We start from the raw sequence: 18,579 nt of genomic DNA on the forward strand, positions 1-18,579 counted from the left end.
TTGTTATGTTACTTGTTATTTGCATATGACTTACTAAGCATTTATGCTTACTCCCTCCTTTTCATTCACTGTAGTTTTGAACAAGCCGGCTTAGGAATCGGGACAGGTCGAAGGTTCGATCACACTATCCGAATGACTCTTTTTGGTAAATGGCTTGTAAAACTCAAGTATGGCATGTATAGCAATACACCTATTTTGTGTAAATAATTTTGTGATATGGCCATGATTTGGTTGAGAAAATGCTGAATAATGATGAGTCATGGAAAATGCTAAGTTAGATCATGTTTGATGTCATGGAAGTTTAATATGTTATCTAGATCATAAAAACTCATGAAAAGATGAAATTTGCCATAAACAGAATATTGCAGCAACATTGACATGAGTTTGAAAATTTACTAAAAATCATAGAAATTGAATTTGGTGATGGATTAAATATGAAATTGAAGCCTAGTATGTCTAGTTTCATATAAAACAAATGAAACAAGTAAAGAAATTATATGTTATAAGATATTTGAATTTTAGTGAAACAGGGCCAGAGCGATTTCTAGATCCCCTGTTCCAACTTTAGAAATTTACCATAAATTGTACAAAAATAATTAGGTGGTGTATTTTATATTCTTGGAATCCTTATTGAGTCTAGTTTCGGAATAAATAAACGTCATAGTTATATAAACTTTTCACAAAGAGAAATATGGTTCGTAGTAAACAGAGGTCAGTCTAGTCAAGTCCTGAAACAGGGGTAACTTTAACTAATAAATTGTATTAATTGGACCAACCAAAAACTATAGAAAAAATTATTAAATAGATATATGAGTCTAAATTTAAGGAAAATTTACGGATCTTGATTTCGAGTTTTGTAACTCGAGATATGATTTTTCTTGTAACTGTGACGCAGGTAGCTAGAAAGCTGTGAATGTAGAAATAAATGATTCGAAGTTCTTAATTCGATAAATTATGTTCGGTAACACCTCAAGCTCGACTCCGGTGACAGTCTCGGGCATGGGGGCGTTACAAACCCGAAGGTAACTAATGCTCAGTTTTAACCTGCTGACAAGTCGAACAACGAGCCACGAAGTTAGTAACTTCATGCTTCAACCCTGGCCACCAGTATACATCTCGTAACCTTCGGTACATTTTATTCCCACTGGAATGCATAGCATAAGGGTTACTATGAGCTTCCCTCAGAATCGACTATCTCAAGTTCTCACCATCCGGTACACAAATTCGACCGTGAAAACACAATACCCCATCTTTATTAATCCCAAAATCCGTAGTAACACCACTCTCTACTTGACAAAAACGCAACTCCAGAGACTTGTCCCCATCTGTTTATCTCTGATCTGATCAATCCATGTCGGTCTCAGTTGAAGTTCAGCTAACAGACTCCCATCATCAAAAAGACTCAGTTGAGCGAACATTGCTTTCAGATCGATCGTAGCCCTATGGTTTAACGCATCAGCCACCACATTGGCCTTACCAGAATGGTACTCGATAGTGCAGTCATAATCTTTAAGTAGTTCAACCCATTTACGCTGCCTAAGGGTTTAACTCCTTCTGAGTAATGAGGTACTTGAGGCTTTGGGGATTAGTGTAGATGATACACTTCTCACCATATAGGTAATGCCTCCAGATTTTTAATGAAAATACCACGGCGGCTAACTCCAAGTCATGCATTGGGTAATTTACCTGAGTCTTAAGGTGACGAAACACATACACAACTACCTTTTCATCTTGTATCAGAACACAACCTAGACCTACATGCGACGCATCACTGTATACCACAAAGTTTTTACCGAGCTTAGGTTGTATCAAAATTGGAGCCTAAGTTAAAACCATATTTAGTTTATCAAAGCTCTCATACTGTGCATCAGTCCAAACGAAAGGAACTCCCTTAAGCAGTAGTTTAGTTATCGGAGCTGCGATCAAGGAGAACCCTTTAACGAAACGTCGATAATATCCTGCCAGCCCCAGAAAGCTACGGATCTCAGACATATTTCTTGGCTGTTTCCAATTTAAAACAACCTCAATCTTACAAGGATCGACTCGTATCCACTCAGCAGAAATTACATGGCCCAAAAATGTCACTTCCCGAAGCCAGAACTCACACTTGTTGAATTTCGCATACAACTGTTTCTCACGAAGAATCTGTGGAACCGCTCTAAGATGCTCATTGTGATGATCCTCTATCTTAGAATACACCAATATGTCATCGATGAACACCACTACAAACTGATCCAGATAGGGCTAAAATACTCGGTTCATTAAATCTATAAATGTCGCCGGTGCATTAGTCAAACCAAAGGGTAAATAGTATACAATAAGGAGTTTTCAATCATAGTACTTCTTGTGAACTGACTCCATGGTCAAATAATTGCGAATTATCGGAACAACGCTTCTGGATATAATTGCTATTACTAGAGCCTAATTGCATATGTCCGATTGGTCCCTCCACTAGCTCATCAAAAGCTTGATCAGATTGTCTTTGAATCAAAAGAAAATTCTACAACTTTAGAAGTAATTTAATTGAGTCGATTTATTCAATGTGGAATTAAATTAAGTGGTCGTGAGAATTGCTCAACTAGAGAATTTGATTAAAGAATTTTCTTAAAAAAATAATTTGGAAAATCTAAGTGATTTTTTGGAAAAAATAATTTTGATAAAGTAAAATTAAATTAATCAAATTATTATGATATTTTTGGAAATTAATTTTCAAGCCAGGCAATTGGCCCAATGAGTAATTGAACTTGAAAATTAGACCTGAGATTGTTAATTAGGCTCAGGAGCCCAAAATTGAGACTAAGATCCAAAAATTGATTGGATCGAGCCCGATATGTGAAATCGGGCCGATGGTCCAACTAGTGGCTAGATTGGACCGGTCGGGTCGTCACTGACCCAGACCGAATCGACAACAGCCGAACCAGTTCTGTGTGTCGTAGGGTGTCGTACCTACATAATTGAAAACGGCAGTGTAGACGGCTGCGACGGTGGTGTCAACGGCATCCCTGTGGCCAACGATGGTTGGTCTTCGGATCCCCATTATTGTCCCCTCTACTCCTCCTTAAGTGTTGCCGATTTATTTATTATTTATTATTTTTCCTCTTCTTTTTATTTTTGATTTATGCTGCTGGTTTCAGCCTTTATCCTTATTATTTTTAAGCATTAAACTTTTCCCTAAACACCCTCAAAACCTTCTTTGGTACTACCCTAATCAACCACTTTTGTGGCCGTGAGTGGTGGTGATTCCACCCCTTAGAACACATTTGTTTGGATGTTGTATTTTATGTTTTGCCACCCCTTTATAGTAGAGTTTTAATAGATATTTTTATGTTTTAATCAACTCTTAGCCTCTTCAATTAAGGGTGTAATTGATCCCACACATTCGACAACTCAAATTTAGATAACGAGAAGTGTAAGTGAGAAATTAAGTGAGGTTTTGAATCAATTTAGTTCCATTTAAATTTGTTGTTATGGCCGATTGTTCTAGGGCTTTAGGTTGATTTTTGGCTACTGATTTTGAATAATAATTTGGTCTTAAGTACTGATTTTAACGCCTCAGATCCGCAGTGAAGTTTGATTTAATCCACACTCTTATTTCGCGTCAAAGCAATGTAAGTTCGCTAGATGTTTTGGATCTGAAAAAATCGTAGTTGTATCATTGTTTTGGCTGAACCCTTAGGGGTGTTTCAAGGATGGTCATAATCGAATTATTAATGTTTTAAGTGTTGTTTTTGGATCAGTGATCATTTAAAGCTTAAGTACGGAAGTGCGAAATTTTATGGATTAGCGTTACGAAATTTGTGAAATAAGGTGTGGCTCCTAACTTTATGTAATTGATTGTCAATTGTTAAAATATTTGTTAAATTGATAATATATACTTGCTGGTCGGGCATGGTCGAGTGGCCAAATAAGTGAATTAAAATGGTGCCAAATAAGGTATGTAACTTAGGGGTGTGCAAATTTCGGGTAAAATCGAATTTTTTTGGTTAACCGACCAAATTCGGTTAATTGGTTGGTTAACCGTAAAAATTTGGTCGAGGATTAGTTAATAATTTTTTTGAAGTTTGGTTAACGATTAATTCGATTTGAAATCGATCGATTTACCTAATTAACTGAATTTAATAAATAATATTATAATATTATAATATATAAATATTAGCCCACCACCCACTTAAACCCAAGCCCCAACAACCACCGGCCTACCCCAAAATAATCCCAATGATTCATATATATATATAAACCCAACCCAACCCAATCCTAAAAACTACAAATAATTTAATAAATTAATAAATAAAAATAAAAATTCTAAAACTAAAACTAAAACTAAAAATCATGATTCAAAATTCACCTTATTCAAAATCCCTCAAACCCTAACCCTTTCAAAATCCCTAATTTGAAAGCTCCAAAAATCTCCAGTGCCAGTCACCTTCGTGAAATGTTCGGTGTCCACCAGTCACATCGTCTGGCATCTACCAGTCACACCATCCAGCGTCCACCAAGTCACCATCTTAGTTCCAATTTCGACATCTGACAAGTTATGGTAGGCTTTTCCTCTCAAGCTTATAGATGTCTATACTCCTTAAATGGTTGCAAGTATATTTGAAAAAATATAATAAACACCTATAGCTCTTAATGTATAAGTTTAGCTTTCTTGAACATAAACCAAGAGAATATTGAACTACATAAAGGGTTATTCTGAATTAAGTAAGAAAACAATTAAGCATTGAAAAACATGATTGATGGTTCTTCTTCTGTTAGTCAAATTTGACATCTATTAAATTCAGCTACATTAATATGATTGAAATGCTCACTCTAGCTATGTTGACTTTCTGTGTACGCTATACCCCTACTAGGATCCTTATATATATAATACGAATTAAGCATTGAAAAGCATGATTCTTGTATAATTATGTACATGTCAATGTACTTGGAATCGTTAAATGGATAGCTATGTTTTGTTTGCAAGAGATTATCTATATTAAGGAATGTAAGGCCATTAGGATCATTCGAACTTGTTTGATATTTGCAGTTTAGTAGTATGCATTTTGATGTAATGCAAAGATAATGCTTTTTGTCTTTTATTATCGAAGGCCAACATTCAAGTAATTTTGCCAGTGGTACTTGTTCATTGTTTCATGGTTTTCTATGGCAATTGATTAGCTCAATATTGAGTATTGACCATGCTTTGAAATATGTTAGTAATAACTTGCTTTTTGTCATTTCTTTTTTCTAGTATACGAGGAATACAAGTTAGTGACCTGAAAGTTTTGAAAGAAAAACTTGAACAAGAGGTAACCTTTTAGGGATTTATGTTTTGGTAATATTATTGGAATTTATAATTTACTATTTAAGAATATGTATCAGTCTTTTGTAATTTGGTTTTGTAATTCTACAAATGAATTTTGTAAGTGATTCAATTCAAATATTTGAATTTTTTTAAAAAAAAAGTTTGATTTCTAGAGTTTTTTTTGTTGGTTTTGTAATTTTGGAGATGATTTTTGCAACTAATTTAGTTCTAGTATTTTGATTTTTGTTTTCTTCTTAAATGTTTGAATTATTAGAGTTTCCATTTGGCTTTGTAATTTTGCAAATGGGTTTTGCAATTGATTCCCCAATACAATCGTCTAGCAGCGACAATTTTACTGCATTAATTAACTGTTTGTTGGTTTCTTAATTTGAAATTGAAAAATGAGTGAAATAGAGTAGCATCCCATGCTCTATGTTTTGAAGATAATTCATCATTGTAGTTCCATTTAGGATCTCTTCATATGCACACTTGTGTTGGTTAATTTCAATTCCCATCAATCAGCAAACAATATTTATTGTAGGCGATATTGGTCCTTTTATGAGTTTACCATAACAAATAGCTAAATGTTTGAGCATGCAAGCATGGTATTTTTGTCGTGTTAAATTATACAGATTTTGGTCATTTAATATTTGAGTGTTCTTAATAGTGTTTTATAAATTTTATTTTGGTCATTCAAGTTTGCATTTATTTTAAAATTTAAATGTATTTTAATATATTATATAAATTTTTTTCTTGTAGAATTTCCACCAAACCAACATCTATTGAGGGTAATATTACACCTCTTACTTCGATAGATTCTGAAAATTCGGTAAGTGAAGCTTCAAGCTAAACAAATGAGACTATTGGGAAAAGAAAAGTCACTCCTCAAAGGTTAGAAGTTTGGTCTCACTTCACTAAGATTATTAATAGTGAGAGTGCAAGTAAGGCTAAATGTAATTATTGCAAAAAGAAAATTTGTTGTGATATGAAAAAAATGGCACGGGGTCATTGAAATATCATATTAATTAATGTAAGAAAAATCTTAGTAATATTGTTGACACTAGTCAAAGGTAACTAGTTTTACCTAGAGAGGGAGTTGAAGGGGGAAGGGCATATTTCAACTTGGAGATTTGATCAAGAAGCATGTTGGAAAGGATTAGCATAAATGATTGTGATTGATAAATTACCTTTCAAGTTTGTTGAAAGGGAAGGTTTTAGGAAATTTATGTTCGTGACATGTCTTAGGTTTCATATTCCTTCACAAACTACTATGACTAGGGATGTTTATCAATTGTTTTTGATGAAAGGGTCAAGATAAAACAACTTTTGAGAAGTTCTTGTTTTAGAGTTTGCTTAACTACTGACACATGGGCTTCTTTGCAAAGAGTTAATTATTTCTGTATCACTTCTTACTTATTGATAACAATTGGAAATCGAATAAAAAGATTTTAAAATTTTGTCCAATTTCTAGTCATAAGGGTGAGTCCAATGGGATGGTTATTGAGAAATGCTTGTTGAATTGGGGGATTGATAAGTTGTTTACTATTACTGTTGATAATGCAAGTTCAAATGATGTTGTTATTAGTTACTTGAGAAAGAAATTTAACCCTTGAGGGGTTTGCTTCAAAACAGTAAATATCTTCATATGATATGCATGGCACATTGTGAATTTAATTTTTGTTTAAGGCTTAAAGGAAATGAATAAATCTGTTGAACGTGTTAAGGGGTTGTTACATATGTAAGACAATTTCCAGGTAGATTACAAAAGTTTAAGGTGTGTGTTGTCGTGGAAAAGATAGATTGCAAGAAGATGTTGTGTCTTGATGTTTGTACTAGGTGGAACTCGACATACTTAATATTAGACACTGCTCAGAACTTTAAGAGAGCTTTTGAGAGATTTAAGGAGCAAGATACAAACTTTAGGGCTGAACTTGAAAGAGGAGAGGGTTGGCCTAGTGTGGATGATTGGGCTAGTGTTAAAAACTTGAGGGATTTCTTGGCACTTTGCGTATATCTGACACTTCATATATGACGTCCGATAATTTTTGTTGACGAGCTTTCCGAAATTGATATTATTTTATGAGATGATCAGTCAAATATTAATGTTGATTTCAGTGTTATAGCCATCAAGATGAAAGACAAGTATTGGGGTGATATTGATAAGATGAATTTGCTTATGTTTGTTGCTTGTGTTTTAGATCTTAGACAAAAATTAAAGTATCTTGCATTTGCACTTAGTGAAAATGTCTAATTCTGAAAATTCTTGTGAAATGAAGCAAAAATTGAAGGAAGCTTTGTATGAATTGTTTGATGAGTATAAGCCTTCACTTCATAGTACTTGTAGCCAATTGAGTGTGTCAGCACATGTTTCTCTCGATGAACCACAACAAAAAATGAAAAGGCATATGCAAACTTTTTATAGAAAGCGTGAATTGGAAAATGATGGTGACAAAACATTTGAATTGGATAAATATCTAGTTAGGGCTAATGAGAATTTTGTTGAAAAGTTTGATATTTTATTGAGGTGGAAAGTGAATAGCCCTAGATTTCCTATCTTTCAAAAATGGCCAGAGATGTGTTAGCTATACCGATATTTACGATTGCTTTCGAGTCTGCATTAGTATCGGGGGCGTGTGCTTGATCAATATAGGAGTTTTTTAACTCGTAAAATTGTACAAGCTTTTGTGTGTACTCAAGATTGAATTCGAAAATCATCATCACAATAAGACATCAAAAAGATTGAAGAACAAATCCAAGAGCTTGACAAGATTGAAAATGATATATTTATTGTTTTCTTTTAATAGTTTCAGTTTTTTTACCATATCACTCCTATATTAACTTATTTAATCAATTCAATATTTAGAATTTTCTTGGAATGCATCAGAACCTACCTTAAATTCATGAGCTTTCGTGAGTTGAAAGGTATGCTCATTATCTTATTCTTGTTAACTTACAATCTATTCATTTGTTTATATTATTTGATTTTCTTAAATGCATATATTTCTATTATATGCTCATTTTTTTTCACTTATTTTTTGTAGGTATAATGCAAATGGAGATCTTTTGGAGAGAAGAAATGGATACAAATGGAGAATATTAAAGACTTACATTTTAATTATGTGTTAATTTCAAAACTTATGTATTGTTTTTAATTATGTAGTGATTCAATACTTTAATTCGATTAATACTTTAATTCAGGTAATTCGAGTAATTCAGGTACCTTGGTTAATTAAGTTAATTTGGTTAATTTTTTCTCTTGTTTTAACCAAAAAAATATATATAAATTTGGTTAATTCGGTTAACTGGCCGAATTAACCGAAAAAGTTTAATTCGTTAATTTTTTTTGAAAAAAATTCGGTTCAGTTAATGGTTAAAGGTTTAAAATAGCCAGTTAATTCGGTTAATGGTAATTTGGGTCGGTTAACTGAATGAACACCCCTAACGTAACTTACAGTTGACCGAGTGATGAGCCCTTACTAAATTTGCTTGAATGCAAAATTTGACATGTATGACTATTTGTTTGATGCCCTTATTGATGATGATTGCATGATTGATCAGGGGCGAAGCCAGAACAAATTTTTAGGGGTGGCCGAAGAAAATTTTAATTTTTTATAGTCTATATCTTTATAATTTTTAAAGGATTAAATTTAATTTTTATAATTTTAGGGGGCAAAAGTGCAATTTTACCTTTAGTAATTTAAAATTTTAAAAAAATTCAATGGCCTAAATTGAAATTTTCCATTTTAAGGGGTCCAGGGCCCCTGCCAGCCCCTCTACATCCGCCTCTATGCTTGATATTGACATACACTATATTGTATGATGTGAATTGTTATTGTTCATTGTATGCTTATACTGCATGCGACTCACTAAGTCACCGCTTGATTTGCATATAAAGTATGCCTGACTGTAATGGTCATTGTATGTATGTTACATACCATTGATGTCATTGTTATAGGTTAGCTGAAAGTATGCAATTCATGTATTGAAAAGGACCGTAAGTGTGTTAAGCATGACATTGTACCGAAATTGATTTGAAAGCATGATTTGCTCAATTATTGTATGACATACTGCATATGCATGGGGTGGGTTATTTGAGGATGACGGAGGAGTTCTGTGGAGTCCTGGCGACATTTAAAGTCCACAATATTGTTGTTAGTGCATTGCACCGAGAGTACCGAGGAGATTGGGCGATTTTTATCGCATTACTCGTGACTTGCCCACACCATTGGTAGTTTATCTGCATTATTGTTATTGGTGGCTTGTCGACAATACTGGCAGCTTGTTTGCATATACTGGCATTTATTTGCATTATTGTACTGGTGATTTATCGACGTCGAGTTTCAGCTCACATAGTTTGGAGTTCGGTAGATGGGTTCTAGAGAACACGTGGTGCGTAGCGGATGGTTGGGTAGGAACCTTTGCATTGCAACATTTGCATCATACCATGCTCATACACCGATCCGTTAATTTCTATGTTTTGCTATGAACTTGTATTGATGGCACCAATTGACGAATTGCTCTGTTTATTCTGGTCACTGAGTTGATGTTTCTACGTTTCACTGTATTTAATATTATGCCTATCTAAAACTACTATTTGACTCACATTGAGCTTTCGTAAGCTTACTTCCCCAGTTTTATACTTCTCAGGTAACCCTTGATAATAGGTTTGGACCCGACATTTGGAGCAACACCTCAAACATCGCCATCAGACTATTTTAGATAAATTATTCTTAATAAGTCTCTATTGGTTTTGGTTTATAATTTTTAATTATTTCTAATTTGTAGCTTGGTAACTTTTCATTTGAGGATTTTTGTATTGATGAATTACTTAAAACATAATAATCAGAAATGCATGATATCTGACTTAAATAAAATTTGACATTGTTCTCCAATTTATGCTGCATTGCAAAGAAACCATTTTTGAAAAAAAAAATCGATAAGACAACTATGTTTCCAAAATGACATGAATAATAGTTCTTCTGTTGCATTAGTTAACATCGAGTTTTTACAAAGCAAAGCAACAAATAAACTGTTTTTCTAAAACAACACTGTCAACAATAAAATGAATCTTAAGTACAGATGACCTAATAAATGAATGTTTTTAAACTAACTTAAAGAGCAACCGCAGTTTTCTCTAAAATGAGTCGATTTAAGGTCTCCATAAGTATCATAAATTAATCATTTCAATGACTAATATAACCTTTTCAATCTGACCATAACATCTAGACCAAATTAAAAAAATACAATTTATAAATATCTAATAATAAATATTTTAATAATTAAAGTATGAATATTCATTTAAATAGTATTTTGCTTCATTTATCACTCCAGCCAACAAAGTTCCCAACATATTCATAATAATAAATGTCAACTTCCATTCAGACATTTGAACCTATATTATATATAATATAGCAATATATAAAATTGTTGATTGAATTAATGTTATGAGTTAGTTGAATATTAATTTAATACTGTAAATAAATTATATTATTTGGAGAGTATTATATTTTTTAAATAAAAATATAAAAATAATAAGATTTAAATTTAAAGCACTGTATTTTGATGATTTGTACTTTACCATTTCAACTAGATTCTTATTTTATAAAATAAATTATATTATTTTGAGAGTGTTATATTTTTACACAAAAATATAAAAATAATAAGATTTAAGTTTAAAACACTGTATTTTGAAGATTTGTACTTTACCATTTCAACTGGATTCTTACTTATTTTTATATCATTTTCTATAAAATATATTTATTATATAATTTTTTTCCAACCAATTAATGTGCCTAATTTTTTTTTGGTAAATTACATTACTAGTTATCCAATTATTAATAAGTTTTTTTTTGTCATCCAACTATAAAAAGTTATAAAATGGCCACTAAACAATTTGATTTTTTAGTTAGTTATTAGACGTTAATCTAACGATAATATGATGTGTCAACTTTTAAAATTGGTATAATGAGAATTTTAAGGCTCAATATTTACATTGTCTTAATTTTATTTTAATTTTAGAAATTTAGTAGGTTAATTGAATGAGTGGTGAGGCTCTCTTCGTTCATCAGATATGGTAACGATAACAATGCCAGTAACAAAAACAGCTTAGTTGAACAATGTCGAACAATTCAAATATGAATCTTATGAAATCGATAAATAGTAAATCGATAAAGATTGAGTCATCAAAGTATCAAGAGAAAAGAATAAGAAAAAGTGAAAATTATGATTTTGGATTTTTGAATTTTTTTGTCAAATTTAGCTGATATAATTTTTTAACTTTTTAAATGAAAGTGTCACGAAAAAAATGCAAAAATTATCAAATTACTTGTAAATATTAAAAATTAATTTTTTAAAAATTAAATATTAAATTAACACAATGCATTAATATTGGAGTGTTATACTATTATATCATTTTTAGAAGGTGACACGAATTTTTTAAATTGGTTAAATCCGTTGATTATTTAACCGTCGATCACTAAAAAAATTTCCATCGCGATGTAGTTTTTAAAACGGATTCCATTCAAATTGGAGTTCTTCAGATAGAGCAGAGAACTGAGTCTTTGACAAGATTTTTCTTTTTTTTTTTTTAAATTCCTTTTACAGTTTGATTATATGGTCTTACTCAAATCCCAACTAACAATGTCAGCTATTCCTAAGTTGAAGGACGTAGCAAATGTTCATTTTGCCCTTTTCTTCCACGAACGCTCCGTCCCTCTCATATACGTACATATAAGCATCATATCCACAACTCCATTCCTCTTTACCCTTTTCTAGCTTTATACATTATTCCAGGACTTTTCAGTTAGACGTTAATCCATGTCACCCGCTATCGCCGCCACCAATGGCTTGCCTGTCTCCGGAAACGAGGAAGGCCCCAGCCGCTTCCTCCTCCCCTCCGACTACGGTGACTTCCAAACTAACCGATTGAACCACACCCCTCCCCTTCCTTCTATCCTTAAAAACCCCTTCCAAGTCGTCGATGGACCCCCTACTACGGCTGCCGGAAACCCAGGTACGTCAACTAATCAGCTTCATATACATATATGTTCTCTTTAGGCTTTTTTTTTCCCTGATAGCTCGATTATATGCTTTATTACATTGTCTTTTCCACAAATTATGATCAGTTTTTAGTTCCCTTAAGAGGACTGTTTTTAATATAAATGTGGCTTATATGTTATACTCTGGGTTTCCATTTTCTTAACGAAGTAGTTGCATGCATGGATGGATTTGCAGATGAGATAGCCAACTTATTTCCGAATCTTTATGGGCAACCATCGGTTTCGTTGGTTCCTGGACAGCCAGAAGTGAAGGGTCAGAGTTTCAAGGTTGGAGTCGTTTTTTCTGGAGGACAAGCTCCTGGTGGACACAATGTCATAACCGGGATTTTTGGTAACTGCCTTGCTCTAATGTTACTACCAGGTCAATTTTAATGATTTCAGTCTCTGATCGTTGTGAATTTTTTGCCTTAAGATTACTTGCAAGAACGGGCAAGAGGAAGCACTCTTTATGGCTTTAAGGGCGGTCCTGCAGGCATCATGAGCTGCAAATATGTTAAACTCACTGCAGACTTAATCTATCCTTACAGAAACCAGGTGAGAACTTCTGGGTTGTATAACATATTTTTCATTAATATATGTATATATATATGCACTTCAGATGGTCAGAATGTACTGGTAAGGTCCATCAAGCTTTCATTCAGCACATTAACACATGAATATGTGCTTGTTTTATATGGTATATGTTTATTGCCTCTGCTCTTATGATAGCCTGTATTTGACTCGAGTTGGATAAATTTATAGGGTGGGTTCCATATGATTTGCAGTAGTAGAGACAAGATTGAAACTCCAGAACAGGTTAGTTTCCACATCACTTTGGTTGGTTCTGCATTTAATCGAGTTTTGTACATTAAAGGATCTGCTGCAAAGTAAAATTCTTTAAACCGTAATTTATACGAATTAATGCTAGCAGATAATTGTGTAGATTTTGTTATTAAGTCTAGTATAGCGAAATTCAGTTAGGCTATCCCCTCAAGTTTTCGATCTTATGTAACTGGTTAGCATTGCCAATTCCTTCCAGCTTAAGCAAGCAGAAGAAACAGTGAAGAAGCTTGATTTGGATGGGCTTGTTATCATTGGAGGGGATGACTCGAATACAAATGCTTGCCTTCTTGCTGAGTACTTTAGGTACAACAATATCTGTGCAAAATAATAGGCCAATTCCACAGCCATTTGCTCAATTATATAATGGCATCTTGTTCCTGTTTGATGCTGTATGGTTCATTTCATTAAAATGATGCAGGAGTAAAAATATGAAGACACAAGTTATTGGATGCCCAAAGACCATTGATGGTGATTTGAAATGCAAAGATGTGCCTATAAGCTTTGGATTCGACACTGCATGCAAGGTATTTGATATTTTACTTGGTGGAATCTTAGGGAACCCACCTAAGTCGTAGCTAAAGCCAGTCATCATAGGGAAATATCCTGATCTCTATGCGGATAATGCTGGTCTTATTTTCATTTGTATGATCGACACTTACTTGAAATATGCAGATATATTCTGAAATGATTGGAAACGTCATGGTAGATGCCCGTTCAACTGGAAAATACTACCACTGTAAGTGCTTTTGATAAGAAACATATCGAATTGGATGAGAAATGATCAGTGATAAAAAAAAAAATCTTCATTTTCATTTTTATGCAAGCGTTTCATCTGCTATCTTTCCATTTTTATCAGGTTTTCAGGTGTCTCTCTAGACCGATTATGGTCATGTTTTCATTATGAGTTCCTAACATTGTCAATGATTGGTTGCAAGGATCCTAATTATCTGTTTTGTCAGTCATAAGGCTAATGGGACGTGCAGCTTCTCACATTACATTGGAGTGTGCTTTGCAGACTCACCCGAACATTGCTATTATAGGAGAAGAGGTATCTTAATCTGATGTTCTCCATTGTTTCAGATTCAAAACTAAGAATAGTCTCTATGCAGTTACATAGAACACTTTTCTGCATCATACTAGTATTAACATTATAGAAACTGCTAGTATAATTTTACTATAGGTGGTTTCCATAGATTTTCATGACACGTCTCTCAATTCCAATCATTTCTTTCTAGAATGCTTGCTCCCTATTCATAGTTTTGACAAACATTTTAACCATTGATGCAGGTTGCTGCCAAGAAGTTGACAATGAAGAATGTTACAAATTATATTGCAGATATAATCTGCAAACGCATGGAACTAGGATTTAATTATGGTGTAATAATTTTACCAGAAGGCCTTATTGATTTCATTCCGGAGGTAAAAACTTTGAAACCAGTAGTTGTTCCTAACGTTTCATTGTTGCTATTTTCCCCACCGTTTCCACTAGCAGTGAGGTGAATGATCGTCACCTTTGAGTCAATCCGAAATATCTTGAACCATGGACTTGAAATGGTGAGATGAGTTTACTTGCAGGTAAAACAACTTATTGCAGAGCTCAATGAAATTTTAGCCCATGATGTTGTTGATGAAGCTGGGATGTGGAAAAGGAAACTTAGAAGCCACTCCCATGACCTTTTTGAGTTTTTGCCTCAATCAATTCAGGAGCAGCTGCTACTTGAAAGAGATCCCCATGGGAATGTGCAGGTAGTTTTATTTTTTGTTGTTCTTTTAATATTTTTCTGCAGCATGTATAAGAGTCCGATTAACGGGCGACAGTTAAGGATGCCATATGTTTAGGTTGCCAAGATAGAAACAGAAAAAATGCTCATTCAAATGGTGGAAGCTGAATTGGATCAAAGGAAGCAAAAAGGTGCATATGAGGGACAATTTCAAGGAAAACCCCATTTTTTCGGGTAACTGATGACATACTTTTCTATCTAGAAAATCATGATCAAGCACTTGATGAACTTCTCCATAAATGACGAGTCTTTCCGTTCATGGTGTATTGTAAACATGATATTTGACTTTCACTTCGTAGCTACGAGGGTAGATGCGGATTTCCAACGAACTTCGATGCAAACTACTGTAATGCATTGGGTTATGCTACTGGAATCCTCCTGCATTCTGGGAAAACTGGACTGATTTCATCGGTTCGTGTGATTCTTGCCTTTTTATTTCTTTACATACCATACATAATATTTTCTTGGAGAAGGATGAGATCCAACATCCTGTTTTCTAGTGACATTAAAGACATTAGCATCTTCTGTTCAGGTGGGTAATTTGACTGCACCAGTAGATGAATGGACTGTCGGAGGAACAGCATTAACATCATTAATGGATGTTGAGCGCCGACATGGTATATCACCGTAATAATTTGTTCATATAACTAAAAAGGACAACTGATATTCCAAAGGGCACTTGATTTTGCTTGTAATAAGTGCAAACTTAGCTAATATACATGTACTTATATTTCTCATCATGCAAAAGCATCAATGAGACTTTCTTTTTTCTCACTGCCAGGGAAGTTCAAGCCTGTGATTAAGAAGGCATTGGTGGACCTTGAAGGTAAACAAATGAAATATGCATATCATTTCAGTTTATCAGTGTTAAATTTCCTTTGCTGCAGGGTAACAATGGATTTGACAACTTAAATTTTTTGGGCATAATAATGTTTTAGTTATGATCATTATAAGCTTGTATTAGATAGGTTTTAACATAAATATAATTTAAGGTTGATTTTATTTGAATATTGAAACTTCAGGTGCACCAATGTTGAAATTTGCATCCTTGCGAGATGATTGGGCGCTTAAGAATCGGTATTTAAGCTCAGGTAATTTCTAGCAATGTATAAAAATATCAGTGTCTGTTTTTTTTTTTTTTTTTTTTTTACATTTTATATTACCCGTGAATGTAAATTATTGTCAACACATGCACGTATCCCATCACAAATAGATAATTCTTGCTATTCGAATTTATCATATAAATCACAGAATGAACACTAATCAATGGACCAACAACAGAGGTTCAAAGTCGAGTCTATTAAGCCAAAATAATTATAAAACTTGTCGCTTGTATCTCATATAAATTTATAGATTTTTATTTCGCCAAAATAAGCATCTAACATTTAATTACACTCACTAGCTCTCGATTAACAATCAAGTGACATGGATTCAAACCTTGTAGTCCCTTTTTTTTTTCTCTTAATATTAACATTTAATTACACTTAAACTAGTCTTTAGCCTTCATTTTATACCTAGTTAACAATTCACCTATAATAAATAAAAGTTTATTTGGAACCTCGTGTAAGGCTTGATGATTAGAGCGTTCACCGCCTCAAGTGTGGTTTGAGTTCGAATCGTACTAAATACATTGTAATTAGAGTTTTACCTTTCTCTTGTAATTCATCTAAAAAAAATTATAAGAGTAATGTTTATTTGAATGGAAAAAATATTAAAAGTTAGTGAAAAAAATTGAAATTCTTCAAGGACTTTTGCAATTAATAAATATAAATTCTGACCTATTCATTTTGTTTTTAAAGAAAAGAAACATTTCACTTAAATTTTGTTTGTTAGCAGGTGAACACTAACATTATTTGATGTTAATTTTATATGTTGATGCAGGACCCATTCAATTCGTTGGTCCTTATGCAAATGACATCAACTACACTCTAATGCTGGAGCTGGGGGCACAATTTCATTTTTAATCTTAATGTCCAATTATGTTATTTCTTCCCCTAACAAAATAATAAAGTTGTAATTAGATTAAGTATTTTTTTCTTTTTCCTTTTTGGTAAATATGAAAAATTAGTCAAGGTTAACTGCACTAAAATTTTGTTATTCATGAATATATAATTAAGTTGTGACACTAATAAATTAATTGCTAGTTTTTAAGTTCACATATAAGTTCACAAAATGATCTTTCTTGAAACCTTTGAAAGCACTCAATATTATGATTCTATATCCCAATAACAGTTTTTCATTCTATGCTATCCAAGTTTAGGTTCTAAACTAAACAAATGGGCAGCATAGAAGCATTTACAAAGATAAATGGGTAGCTCTTCATAGAGCCATCGAAATGAAAGCTAAAAAAACAATAGATGGTTGAACGTGGTTGCCTTAGGAGTTTGACTTTCATAAAATTTGATTTCTAGAAATACAATCAACATAGTTTGATCTGTTTGTTTTGATTTTACTTGTTATACATCTATAATAATATGTTGTTATAAATAGATAATCATTATAAGCTTATCATAAATTTTATATAGAAAATTTCATAAAAAAAAAAGAAAGAAAGCTAAAAGTCAAGTGTATTATTATTGATTTTATGCATCTTTTATTTTACATATTCTTTTACATGTTAAATTATAAAGTTTACAAGTTCAATTAATCAATGAATTATCAAATTAAATTAATTAATTTATTACTAATTACTACATTTAAATAATCAATTTATAAGTTTATGAAGTTCTAAATTCATAGTAAAATATTTAATTAAGGAATTTAATAATTTTTTAAATTGACATATTTAATTTCATTCATTGAAGAGAACTAATTTAGACCATATGCTATTATAAAGAACTAATTTAATAAAGGATGTAATTATAACTATAATTTTATTAAAAAATTTAGATTATATGTTGTTATAAAGAATTAATTTAATAAAGGATGTAATTATAACTATGGATGTTGTTATAGAGGTTGAAAATAAAACATAAAAAATGAGTTTTTTTAGAAATTTGATTATTATAACAAAATATTGTTATAGCAGGTGGTTATAAAGAAAGTCGATTGTACCAACTTTATTATGTGCATTGTAAAATTTGATACATTTCTTAAATAATTTCAAAATATCATAAAATGCATCTATATTCAGTATATAAAAAACGTAAATTTTATTATATTTTATAAATAGATAAGAAAATTCTAATGTGTTTTCTTTGATTGGTTAATGTTTTTAGTATAATAAATTTGAAATTCACATGAGTTGTAATTAATATTATCACGAGTAAAAAAAAATGTAACTATTATTATCAATGAAAAACACACTAAAATATGGACCTCTATTTTTAAGTGATTTTATTAGAAGAGATAGTCATAGATATTAAGAGATGAAAAATATGGAAAAAAAAAACCACAAAAATTTAGCAAGAAAATAAAAATAATACAACTGCCTTTAATTTAATTGTCTCTTCAAAGAAGAATTACTAAAGCAAAACATAGTTTGAAATTGAACCGAAACGACCATACTTGAATCACATCAACTTGCAAGCCACACTTTTGTACTAGTGATTGCCACCCACGGATGAAGACGTAGAGGGGGGAATTTTTCCCCTTCCCCTTCTGCTTCCGCATCTCCCATCTCCTTAAAACCATA

The 18,579-nt window shown here is 32.3% G+C and overlaps 1 protein-coding gene and 1 long non-coding RNA gene across 2 annotated transcripts; both read left to right on the forward strand.

Moving 5' to 3' along the window:
- Positions 1-5,228: 5,228 nt before the first annotated feature.
- On the forward strand, positions 5,229-8,510 carry LOC121209794 (uncharacterized). The gene is made up of 4 exons (XR_005904911.1): positions 5,229-5,288; positions 6,044-6,175; positions 8,148-8,206; positions 8,326-8,510. It is a non-coding gene; the product is annotated as an uncharacterized lncRNA (long non-coding RNA).
- A 3,386-nt stretch (positions 8,511-11,896) lies between these two features.
- Positions 11,897-17,095, forward strand: LOC107941714 (pyrophosphate--fructose 6-phosphate 1-phosphotransferase subunit beta). The gene is made up of 16 exons (XM_016875297.2): positions 11,897-12,296; positions 12,518-12,673; positions 12,755-12,876; positions 13,084-13,137; positions 13,361-13,467; positions 13,583-13,688; positions 13,837-13,900; positions 14,124-14,212; positions 14,452-14,583; positions 14,740-14,910; positions 15,004-15,119; positions 15,245-15,356; positions 15,478-15,562; positions 15,727-15,771; positions 15,968-16,036; positions 16,827-17,095. The coding sequence occupies exons 1-16, from the start codon at positions 12,101-12,103 to the stop codon at positions 16,907-16,909; spliced, it is 1,707 nt and encodes a 568-aa protein (XP_016730786.2). The 5' UTR covers positions 11,897-12,100; the 3' UTR covers positions 16,910-17,095.
- The last annotated feature ends 1,484 nt before the right edge of the window (positions 17,096-18,579 follow it).

Source organism: Gossypium hirsutum, chromosome A11 (genome assembly GCF_007990345.1).
Source record: "Gossypium hirsutum isolate 1008001.06 chromosome A11, Gossypium_hirsutum_v2.1, whole genome shotgun sequence".
In the NCBI taxonomy this organism is placed as follows: domain Eukaryota; kingdom Viridiplantae; phylum Streptophyta; class Magnoliopsida; order Malvales; family Malvaceae; genus Gossypium; species Gossypium hirsutum.

Coding starts and splice junctions, on each gene's coding strand:
- LOC107941714 (XM_016875297.2), top strand. CDS start 12,101: ATGTCACCCGCTATCGCCGCCACCAATGGCTTGCCTGTCTCCGGAAAC. Junction 13,468..13,582: donor CTTCTTGCTGAGTACTTTAG/GTACAACAATAT, acceptor AAAATGATGCAG/GAGTAAAAATATGAAGACAC. Junction 15,357..15,477: donor AAACTGGACTGATTTCATCG/GTTCGTGTGATT, acceptor TCTTCTGTTCAG/GTGGGTAATTTGACTGCACC.